Source organism: Coturnix japonica, chromosome 15, assembly GCF_054131305.1.
Source record: "Coturnix japonica strain WE chromosome 15, WE-NBRP24, whole genome shotgun sequence".
Classification (NCBI taxonomy): Eukaryota; Metazoa; Chordata; class Aves; order Galliformes; family Phasianidae; genus Coturnix; species Coturnix japonica.
Window position 1 is genome coordinate 13,564,676 of NC_140677.1, and position 12,165 is coordinate 13,576,840.

Here is a 12,165-nt window from a genome sequence, read left to right on the forward strand (position 1 = left end):
TTTTCTTAAATTCTTGCTCTTCTTTGCTTTCCATCTTGTACATGCAGCTTTCAGCACTCTCTTCTTTCCACACACAATCCAAAAAACAAGACTTTTCAGAACACCACCACCTCTGATGCCATACAAGCACATGGCACAAGCACACACATAGACCCAGCAGGCAAAGGGGAAATAGCCCCCATCCAGTACCCAGCTCCACCCAGAAGCTGATTGTAGGCAGGTGCTGGTACCAGCAAAGCACTACCAGCTGGGGAATAAGAGGCAATTTGTTAGTTTCACAATGACTCCATGCTCTCAGTGCTGAAGCAGTCTATAGATGGGCAGTGCCCCAGGTGATCCCCATTAAGAGGGAGCAGCTGCACTTCTTCCAGGGAACTGCATGTGCAAGGGAATTGTCTCCTTGACTGACTGCTAATCACAGCAGAGGAATAGGGGAATGCTCAGGATTTCACCTGCTCCCTGAAATACCTCCACCCCCACACATGCTGCTACATGTGTTTCAAATGGGGCCTTTGAAGAAGAGCCCATCTCATGCCATTGTATTAAAAAACAACATTGCTGTTTATCCTTAATTCCAGTATCAGCCTCAAAAGATGATCCACAATATAAGATTCCTAAGTTTGGAGTCTTTTTTTTGTCTCAACCTGCAAAACTATGGAATAAGAGACATAAAGATGTAAAGAAATAAAGGTGAATAAAGTTCTGTTTGTGTGATCTTGGAGCTAACAGCAGAATTTGGGCCCACTAAAATTCACCAGATACAAAGAGGTCATTTCATGGAAGCAGGGAGTAAACGATCTGAAAAATTAAACAGAACATGCATTGTTCAAAAAAGCTCATTTCCCATCTTCCAATTTACCACCAGCTTTTTCTTTGCTTGGACCAGCTGCACCAAGCAGCCATTTCTACATGTATCAAGTGCCTGTTGTACACGGTGCTAATGATGACATTTTTTAATAACACAGCATTTCTCTTATAATCATATGCAAAGCCTTTCCTAAAACTCTCTTCATCAACTACCTGTCTATAAAGTAAAAAGTCTGTGCTACAAACTGCCAGATCCTTAAGATGATTGACTACGGTTGTTTTTCAGTCAGCAGAAGGTCTCCGAGTAACAAATGCCTTGTCCATTTGTTCTTTAACAAGAAAGGCTGTTGGCACATGAATATCATTTACGCTCAATCACACGCTAATGCTGATGGAAAACTCTGGGTTTCAGTAACTCCTATGTGTCCCACTGGGGCATGGAGAAACATATCACCACTTAACATGTATGCAGCGTAATGAATCTGGAAGGCGCTCCTACTCCTTCTTGCAGTTGTCTCTTCATCTTTCCAGGCCTGTAGCTGTAAGATATGCATTAATTGAAATGACAAATTGAATAAACATGTGTTTCTCTGTTGGCATTTCTTTGCTAAAAGCTTGTGAAACTGGTAGCTGTGGAAAACAAAAGATAGATGGAAGATTGCTTTTACAAAATTACTTTTATAGACAAAAGAAAACAACAAAACAAACAAAAACAAACCAAGAAACTTAATGTATGCAAACTTTCAGATATCCCATATTTTACAACCGAGGAATAGCAATATTTCTTCTCTAGTAGTAAGTCTTTATGATGTGAGACACAGAAAGATTTCTGCTTTATCATCAATAAGGGAGTCTGAATTAAAGAAGTAATTTACCTGTAGTAGTAGAAATTGGCCTTGGGACATAATGAACACAGTACATCTCCCCTCTCACTCTGTTGGTGGTGGTTACAAGACTTTAAGATGTATTTCAAACAACTGTTTTTACAATATAATAGAAGTATTGATTATGGCCTAAAAAGCCGTAAGATTTTATTTCTCTTTCTCTCTCTCTCTCTTTTTTTTTTTCCTTTAATTATATGTACGCACCAGTCAAAATCAGAATGACTGTAGAAAAGAACAGATTATCAAAATGCAGTGTAAAAAACATCAATATATTGTAGCTATGTTTTTCCATCCAAACATTTTACGGAGTAATTATAGCCAGAACAAAGGAAGTTCAGTGAATTTCAACACTGGAGCTTTTTCTTTTCCCTCTGAAAAAGAGACGTTCTGATGTTCATTTCTAAATTCTAACAAACACTTTGATTATACTAAGCTTTACCACATCTGGCCTTCAGGTTTGGACCTCTTCCAGTTTCCTGTGGAACTAGAGGAAATCCAACTCAAAACTGAAGTTGTGCTGTTTCTAAATGGCATAATACAAACCACCAACTTAAACAGCATTTTCCTCTGCGTCATTTGGTAACACAACTGAAGAACAGAAGCAACACCCCTTTTGTTTATTTAAAATAGTAAATGATGCCTCAGCAGCACACACAGGACTTAAAATAAAGGGCAGCAGTTGATTAGTTCCACATTTCCTCTTTGACTTTCCTTTAAGGATTATAATACATCTAGTCTGCACATATGGTTACCTAAATACAATGCTTTTGTGCAGAGAAGAATTCCAGAACCTATAGAAAACTATTAAAAATGGCAGTGCGAGCTTTTCCCCTGAAGCACAATATCCTCTGAAGGCCAAGGTCTTGCCAAAGTCTATCATAGGAGCAGTCCTACTAAAGCAAGGCTCAGTCATAGGCTTGTTCACTGGTGGAGTTTTCTTTTATTTATATATGTATTTTAAGGCAACATATTATAAAAGATGGAAAGAGGAAAACAAACCTGTAACATGAGGTGAGTCAGCTGTCATTGCATATGCACAGCCCTTGACACAGTATCTCAACAAACAAAAAACTTCAGTGGCCAAAACATACCTTTATGTAGTAAAGAGAAACTGCTCAAGCCTTTTTCTCCTAATGCAAAAAGCAGTGCTCCCAAGTGAACATTTCTCCTCTCTAGTGCAATACCTTGCAAATGTGACTAAACCTAAAAGTAATTTCTAAGGAAAGGTTCCTGCATTTAACACAATGTGCGTACTGCCTTTCTAACCCTCCTTTTGCTCATTGTCAAATGATGATGTGAAGAATTATATAAGAAAGCAAAACAACAAAGAAAAAAAAATTAACTTAATTTACACAACCAATAAAAAAAAAAGTTTAAAGCAATGACAGAAAAATAACATAAAGGCTACATACGTTAAATGCCAGTTCAACAATATCAAGCTTTGGTAGCACAGAGCATAGCACCAATAAATTCCAATGTCAATACATGCTTCAGTATGCATGAGCTGTGATGAAAATGTAAATTTTGGCAAGAAAAGTAGTGTATGTTCCCTGACGCCACAGTTTCATTTCGACATCTAACAAAAAGTCTTTAGGCTCTTTGACCTGTCGCTGAAGATAGACAATGCCCGTGTATGAGTTCAGCCTCCGAGTGCTGAAGTAATTTTCTTCATTTCCTTTGTTGATAGTAAGGATTATGTTGTCTCCAGCATAGGCAGGTGATGGTCCAATACGGAAAATGTGCGCTGGGACCATGATGTTGGTTTGGAAGTTCAGCTGGTAATAGGTGATGCGCACTGGGGTATTTTGGCAGTCTAGATAATTAAAGCAGCTGATTCGTTCACACCTCCTGTGAGAAGCAAGATGAAGAACTGTCAGTGTCCGTGTAGTGGGTAAATCTTATATGCATTTCAGAAAACTGAAAAGTCAAGCAAATCTTCAGTCTGTACTAGGTAAACAAAAGTCCCACAGATATTAACCAACAAGCCCCCAAACCACTCTAATAGCTGTAAGAGTAGATTTTTTAAAACTCAGATACAAACAGAGCCCTTTCAGAGCTTTGGTAAGCATGGGAAAGTATGACTGAAGCTCTGGTGACTGCTATTATAACAACAGGAGATAAACGGAATCTCTGGGGTCTGGAAGAATGAAGAGAAAAACTGACAATTCTGAAAACTCTATGTGCTCCAGGGATCATAGCAGTTTATTACAGCTCTGAGTGCTTTGAACCACCCCCATACTAAAGCACTACATAACACCAAACATGGCTACTACTGCAGCAGACATACTTACATGTCTGACACCTTTCTGTAGTTGGAGGGGCACTCAAAGGACAGGCAGCGGAAACTGCCCTGGATGTTATAGCAGGACTCTGCAGCTGAGCAGTTGTGTGTTCCTATTGCACATTCATCAATATCTGAGGAGAAGAAATCAAAGGGAAAAGACATGGTAAGTAATCACAGTTTATGGGCTGTAACGTGCTTACAAGACAGACTGTGTGTGCATGAGAAACAAGTCAGGGTTTGGTTCTGTGAGCTGAGGGTTCCCACTTTGGCTGCTTGGTTGCTGTGTCCTCAGTAACTCAGCTCACTGCCCACAGGTCTGCACTGTGAGAGCCCCAGAAGAAACATGGGATGTGAAATGCTCAACAGACGGGCTGTGTCAGGTCCAATGTGTCACTTTTTGGTTCTTGTTGTGACAACTGAAGCATGTCGATCCCAATTCTGTTACAATTCACATCTTCTGTGAAAAATAAATATTCCTTCCTTGACGTTATCAGTTAGTAAAAGTTGTTGGCATCACTGCACGTCACACACAATAAACAAGAGAGCCCACCATAAGCTGCATGTGATCCCTCTTGCACTTTCTGCAAGCCCTCCCTCTACGTGACAAAGGCTGTGGCCAGACATGGCCAAGGCTGACTTCTGCAATGACCAGGTTTGTTTCTTGGCTTTGCAAACATTTCCACACTCCTGCAAACCTTGCTAATCTCATTCCAAACATATCTGATGCAACACAGGGTTTAACTTCCAGTGGAGAATAACCATGAGAAAGAAAAGAGTTTTAATACTCAAGGTCCTCCTGTATTACAACTTCCCACAGCAACAAAACATGGAAGGTTCAAAATGAACAAGGAAGTCTAGACAGAATTGTCTGTGTTGTCATTTTCTCTCTTGGTCCTGATGCATCAAAACCTGAAGTAAGCAATATTATAATCTAGGCTGAAAGAAACAGAATGGTATAATCAGATTGTGGTAGGCTAAGGCAGCAGAAACCTTAACTTCCCAGAGCAGCCAATCTGTCCATCCCTGCAGCTGCTGTGTAGGATCTCTGCAGCCATGCAGACTGAAGATCACTTTTAAACAGTTTCATGAGTAGTTCCATGTTCATAGCTAGCCTATGCCTTGCAAGGTGTTTCTAAATGAGTGAGGTGCCTGTACAGTTTGATGTGTGAGCACAGCGATGAGCTGAATAGCTGGGAAACATCTAACTGCTTTCAGGTGGCACAGCATATATATGGGTTAAGATTAATGCAATTAAATTAAATACGAGGATCCGCCCTTTATAAGAAATAACGTCACAGGAGACAACAAAGAGCAGTTAAGGCTCAAAGATACTTAATAGCCTAGAGCATAAATGTTGGTCCCTAAATAACACATATCCATAAGCCCAAGCCACGGACCTTAAAACACTGAAAACCAGACGCAATAACAGGAATCTAGCTTGAACAGAAAATATTGGCAAGGACCTCACAGTCACATTGTGTACTCCCAAATGTCTAGACAATGCACGGAGGCTTTAGAATGAAATAAACGCTAACAGACGAACCACGTGAACTGTGCAGGACTCTGCAGTTCTGCCAATTGTCACAGAGGAGACAGACTCTTTGAAGGAAACCTATCACCTCCCTTTCCCCACATCGCCCCAGGATGAGAACTGATTTCATACACTGCGCTGACTGGTTTAAAAGCCTTGCAAAGAAAAGAAAAGTATACAATAGGAAGTAAGAGAGAATCAAAGTAAATTAAATCCCTCGCTGATTCTCCAAAGTGCCCCTAGGTGAAAAGAAAATTTCTTCCATATTGTAATCATTGTCATGAAAACACTCACTTCACCAGTTTGGCTACGCTGCAAAATACCATACACTGTTTCTCCAAAAAGATCCATATGTTGGGATGCCGTTACATGAGACACGACTCATTTGTCTGAAAAAACAGGGTACCTAGGAACTGGTCAGATGACAGGCAAGTGAGGCCAGATCCTCACCTGATGAAGCCAATACAACCTTCTTGATTATAATCCATCTGACATCAATTCAGACTGTTTTTCTGACCATATTTTCAGGAGGCCTCCATACCTCACCCTGCCCAGACTGGTAACTACACGTTTGCAGAGCTCAGAAGTCTGTGCTGTGTGTTTATTTGTGCAAAAAATATATGGCAAATATCCAAGTGTTCTTTCCAATGCCTGACGAAATGCCAGCTTAGCCAGCCATCCGCAGAGCTGCTGCACATCTGCTGAGTTCTGCGAGTAGACCAACTTCATCCTCTAAGGAGGCGGCATGTACCAGATGGTGTAGGTTCTTTGGAAAGGTTTTCTGTATGTTAACATTTAACTCAGCAGGGCTGGTGTATGTAAAAGGAGCCCTTTTCACCAAGGGTGAGCATGCAGTGAGGGTTCATATGATAGACAATACAAGTACAATCTATATGTTCATGTGCCAAACATTCTTCCTTAGAGACGGCTCTAGCACCAGGGTGCCCCTGGCTCAGGACAGCTGTGCTGGTAGATTAAGGCAGTGATTCACACCATTAGCTCTGGAATACATCCTTGTCTCCAATCTCAGTGCTGGCTGAGGTGGTAACAAGCAGGCCAGTGCTCAAAATTAATGGCAAACACAAAAGTCTGAGGTAAGTGACAGCTGCAGGTTTTCTGGAAGGTGGCTTTTACATAAGAATATAAATGCACATGGATATAACTGGAGGTAGATTTGGAAGTCTTACTCAAAATCAAACTAAAAACAATAACAGCTTGGGAAGACTCTTACTGTCATTCAGTTCATTTCTCTGGTCCCAAGGCAGGTTCAAGTATGCTCCTGCCATTGGTGATTTACACAGTGTAAATTCACTGCAGTTACCACCAAGAAAAGAATATAAGCATAGGGGATATGTAATCAAATGCTATATGAAGCGTTCCTGAAAAAGTAAGAGCAGGAAATGCCTGGTAGTGAGTGTAACCAAATGCAGGAATGCGTGTAGAGTACATAGAGGTAATCAGATCTTCAATCTTCATTACAGAGTCAGTGCAATCCTCTGGAAATGGGCGATTTTTGCTTCAAAAACAGACAGCTGCACACCAGATGAAAACCATGAAGCACTCAGCACACATTTCTATGAGTCAGAGACAAGGGGTGTTGCAGTGGAGGACACACGTCAGTTACACTAATACTGAGTAACACCAACATAGTTAAGTTTAGGTGGCAAACTCCAGGATGCCCACATCCCCATTACAGCTCCCACATTCACTCTCCTAGTTTTCTGGATCAGGAAATCACAACTTACAGTGAAGCCAAAGATCTGCACATCTGACACCTCCAAAAAACAGATCTGATGAACCATGAGGCCCATGTAAGCAATCAGGTGCCCCAGTTCGGGTGGTGATGTAAATTCTCTTAGAAATAATTAGCTCACACCTACAGTTAAATAGGCTCACCTTTTTTCTTTAAAATATGGAAAAAGTGACATTTTGATACCAATATCTGGCTATTTTGTCAAATTAACAATGGCTTTTTAACAATGGCTAACATCCAAAATAGTGACTTGATTGAATAATCTTCATGTCTTAGATCATTCAGAGGACTAAACTTTCATGACATGCCTCTTTCAGTTCCTTAAGCTCCTCCTTACCTCGACAGGTCCTTCCATTTGCTGCCATGGTATATCCCTGCTCAGGACAAGCACATTGGTAACTGCCAGGAACATTCACACAGCGGAAAGTGCAAAGAATGCCCGCGCTTTGCGTGCACTCATCGATATCTGGGTAAAACAAACAAGCAAACAACAAGAAGATACAATTACGGCTATGAAAAGGAAAAAAAAAAAAAAAAAAAAAAAAAAAGACATAAGAAATCTCCAAGAAAAAGCAGTAAAATGTAAATAAATTTGTACATGAGTTATTTCCAAAATAGTCTTAAAGAAGAATGTAACCAGGAAGATTTGACATTGCTCTAGTACAGTTGATGGTGCTTTTTGTAACATCAAACACTTTTGTAACATCAAACACTGAACTGCTCCATGAACTCATGGAAAGGCACAGTAAGTCCAGGCACATCTGGGTTTGAAAATGCCACCCCAATATCTTGGCCATTCATCCTCTAGGATTGTTTTTGGAGCTCTTTTGTGCCTGGAAGCCTGTGGGTTTCTTCACTTTCTTAAACAGAGACTCTCTAAAGTATGTGTCAGTATTGCTAACCTTAAGAGGAAAAGCTAAAACCCTTACTCACTCCTTTCTGATCACTCTGCTGCTCATTCACGCTTCACCAGTAGAAGTCAGAGAAAGCCTCCATCCAGCCTTTGGTGAGTGGTAGTTATAGCTGATGATACATAAGTAAACCCCTCTCCTGTCCCCAGTTTTTGAGCTGCAAGCTGTAGCCCCACGAAACAATAACATCGCTGGTTGTACAGTCACACAGGTATCTTCCAGCCCCAGGTGGACGTGAAAATGACTTGCATTTTCCAGCAGCCAAAGTAACTACTTGCAGTTTCTGCAGCAGGGTGTAACTTACAACTATCCTCAGGCATCATCTGCAGCATCAGGTGCTGCTGAAATTTAGACAGCACTTAGTGTGAAGGAGTGATATGTACTTCACTTGACACAACAAAGCAGCAGCCTTACCTTTACAAGAATGGCCATCTTCTGCTAGCTGGAAACCTTGCCTGCAGTAACACTGATAGGAACCGTAAACATTGGCACACTCCTGGCTGCAGGGACTTGTATCACATTCATTCACATCTGCACCCAAAAATAAAGGTACAGGCATTACCTTATTGGTTCAGAACACAATCTTGATTGCAATCTCTCCTATTCTAACATTACTATGCTTTCCTTTTTCTCTCCTCTGGAAGGAAAGGAAAAAGTATGTGAGGGAAAAGAAGAAACTGAAGAAACAAAAATGAAACAATCAGAGCTTTGTTTTAGCTGAAATATTTTAAATTGGATCTGAAAGCTTCTACTGAACTTTTGGTTGGTTTTTGATTCATAGCAAAGGTGACTGTGGGACAAAAGATATGCCACTATAACACTTCAATTGCAGCACTCCTATCTATTGTAAAACCAGAAATTTACAATAGTTCCAGATTTTTGATAAAATAAAATGAATATTAAGAGAAGTTTTACTCATAGGGAGCACCAGTAAATGTGCAAACATTGCAATGCATCCAAATCTCATATACTGGAAGGTCTGTGATAAGAGATGTTCTTTAGCTGGAAAAGAGTTTCTTGGTATGCATTAAAACCATAATCCCCTCTGCTTCAATAGACCAATGTTTTCCAAAGCCCAACTGCCTAAACGATGTGACATAGCTTCTAAATGGTGGTTGTGCTGCATATGGCAGAGCTGTCCAGAGCCAAGTTTGAACAATGGCCAATTACTTAGCACTCGATTGTGAAAAGAAAAAACAAGGAAAAAAAAAAAAAGGAAGCTTAAGAGATTATAGCTGTGAGTTATGAGTAAATATAAGATGGGATAGGAAAGGGTGCCCCGAATGCTTTGTGTGTCTTCATCTTGTAAGGATTTGTTGGGAATCAGTTCTGCAAACCTACAGCTTTGCCCAGCTCTTGGGGAACACTGCTTGTGTGGGAGCTATGGGGAAGACTTTCAGGTGCTTTGCTGACTGGATAAGTACAAGGCACTAAGATGAGTCCACTCCAATCTGAGTTTGAATGTTTAATTCAGTACCTAAAATTTCAGCATGCATACATCATAGGCTTCCTGTATTTATACTTCACCTCAAGTTCTCTAGAGTTCCTTAATTCACACTGCATATTTAGCCTCATGGAGAACAAGTCTCATACCTTCGCAATGCTTTCCATCATAAGACAAGTGGAAACCAGAAGTACAAGTGCAATGGTAGGAGCCGGGGGTGTTCTCACACGTGTGCTGACACAGGCGTCCAGGGTAATTCCAGCATTCATTTATATCTGACAAGATAACAAGCAAATATACAACTGACTTAGAAACAAAAGCATTAAAAGAGATGCAGGATGTTTTTTTTAAGTGTCAGAGATTGATTTGCAGAGCATAAAATGCTGCAACCTCAGATTTTTTTTCTGTTTGCCTTTATGCTTTAATTGGTGTATAGTAGTGATAAAATACAAAATGCTCTATCATGGTCTCTTACGAAGAAAGTTGTGAAGACTTTAGAAAGACAGATTTCCTCATCAAGAGAAGCATAACCTGCAGGAAAATACTTTGCAGATGACTTTAACTGATAACCTGCAGCCAAACTAAACCAAGGACACCTCGTCCATACTCATTGCAGAGGGGCAGAGCTCTAAATAGCTGGTTGACTGAGCGACGGCTGCTTTGGAGTTGAATCCATTATCTTCTGAGGCACTGCAATGCAGAACTAATAACTGCACACTACAATGGTGCTAAATACCGCCTTGAGGTCCAAGGCTCAATCAATCAGTTGTTTCATCTCAGCTTGCACCTTACATACCAATGCAGCTCCTGCTGAATGCATCATACTGATAGCCCATCTTGCAGTCACAGCGATAAGTCCCAGGAAGATTATGACAAATCTGTCCTTCGCCACAGCGGTGTACGCCAGTCTGACATTCATCCACATCTGCAGAACCAGAGAAAGCAATTAGTTTTAAATAAAGTTTGCTGAATGTCACAGTTTATGGAAAGAAAATAAAGTCAGAAGTAAATAACAAGGGCAGAAAGTATATGATTCTTCTGATCGACAGAGCAGAGTGAATATTGCTTTGCCCACTCCGTTCCTCCCAGACACACATATCCGCCATATATATCACATATAAGCCAAACTTTTGAAAAGCAATGTTATTTTAAAAGCGAAAGTGGCAACTTTCAATGCAATGGAGCTTTTCAGCATTTTCAGCATTTTTAATTTTAATTCTTTTAATTCTGCTCACACCGTACCATTTAAACACCCTGTTCTGACGCTCTGCCATTGTGCATTGTGTGAATCACTGCGAGCCTCTTAAAGCAAACTGAGTACTGAGAAATTCTGCTTCTCCCTTGAACTAAAGCAATTGCTGTTTTTGACTCCAGTTGTCCTTCCAATCCTGCTTCTGTTCTGTACCTTTTGCTCTTTCCCACTGTTGATCTTTTTTCTTTTCCCAGTCAACTCACATTTTTATACTCCTCATGGTTTCTCATCAGAAATCCAACACCGACAAATTAGCTGCTTCTGCACTCACATGCATCACTTCCAACCTCATTTTAAAAACTCGCAGATGGAGATGAGAGTTTTCAATACAGGCTGATTTACAAGACTCGCAACATGGCTAAATAGCTCATCAGTATTTAACAATTCTCTGTAACCATCTGTGACAAGATGCATCAGAAAGTGTGATTAGCCCACAGAAACTTGTATTTCTTCAAGTATTCTGAGTATTGCCTTTTCCTAAGCCATCAAATCCTGCTTCCTTCCTATTATCCACATCTTCAGCTACTTTGACAATCCAAGTCACTGTTCATGTAAAATTAATTAGGATAGCAGTCTAAGGTAGGAGGATCTCCTTACTGCAGTGCTTTCAGTCGCTGCCCTATTTCAACTCATAAATTCAAGCACTATTTCATTTCAAAGGGTTCCTGGTCAGTTCTTCACCAGGCAACAGCCTTCACCTCTGCAAAGCAGTCATGTGCTGTAAGACAATAGGGAAATGGGAGTAAGCTCCTTATCACAAAAGCTTGGATCTGGATAAGTGGGAGCTGTGCCAGCCATGGTCAGAGGTGCAAATACTTCCTTCCAAGCTTCAGCAAAGATTCCTACCATAGCAGTCTCTGCCTGCACTGGGGCTGGTGATGGCAGGAATGCCACTCTCACAGCAAGGGATTCCTGATCGGCTCATTTCTGCTGAAATGCTGCCTTCTCATTTTTTTCTAAGATCAAAGGTAGTATCACAACAAAGAAGTTTTTGGTTGGGGAGAAACATTTGTAAATTGTTTTATTTGCAATGAATTTGAGTGCAACAATTCCATTAGTTTGTCCAAACTATATATCATCCCACTGCATTCAGCCTTTAACTAGTTCTCATATATCATCCCACCAGAAGTACGATGTCGTTCATGATAGTTACAGCACTTTTCAGTTAAATCTGACCTGGGAATCTAGTTAACCACTGTATTGCCTTGAGGAAAATAACTTTTAGCATTTTAGCTTGGATGGCCCTGGGGGAAAAATCATGAAGGATAATAAAAAGAAAATATGACAAAGAGGAGATTT

General features: G+C 40.5%; 1 protein-coding gene across 5 annotated transcripts in view; it reads right to left on the minus strand.

Annotated features, from left to right (window-relative positions):
- Positions 1 to 2,611: 2,611 nt before the first annotated feature.
- FBLN2 (fibulin 2) overlaps positions 2,612 to 12,165 on the minus strand; it is a 101,352-nt gene continuing 91,798 nt past the window's right edge. For all 5 annotated transcript variants that reach the window (XM_085516542.1, XM_085516543.1, XM_085516541.1 and 2 more), the window contains 6 exons: positions 10,411 to 10,539; positions 9,764 to 9,889; positions 8,585 to 8,701; positions 7,597 to 7,725; positions 3,983 to 4,106; positions 2,612 to 3,539 (listed from right to left, as the gene is read on the minus strand). In XM_085516542.1, the coding sequence (XP_085372668.1) occupies positions 3,182 to 3,539; positions 3,983 to 4,106; positions 7,597 to 7,725; positions 8,585 to 8,701; positions 9,764 to 9,889; positions 10,411 to 10,539 (983 nt within the window). In that variant the 3' untranslated portion in view covers positions 2,612 to 3,181. The remainder of the gene's footprint in view (positions 3,540 to 3,982; positions 4,107 to 7,596; positions 7,726 to 8,584; positions 8,702 to 9,763; positions 9,890 to 10,410; positions 10,540 to 12,165) is intronic.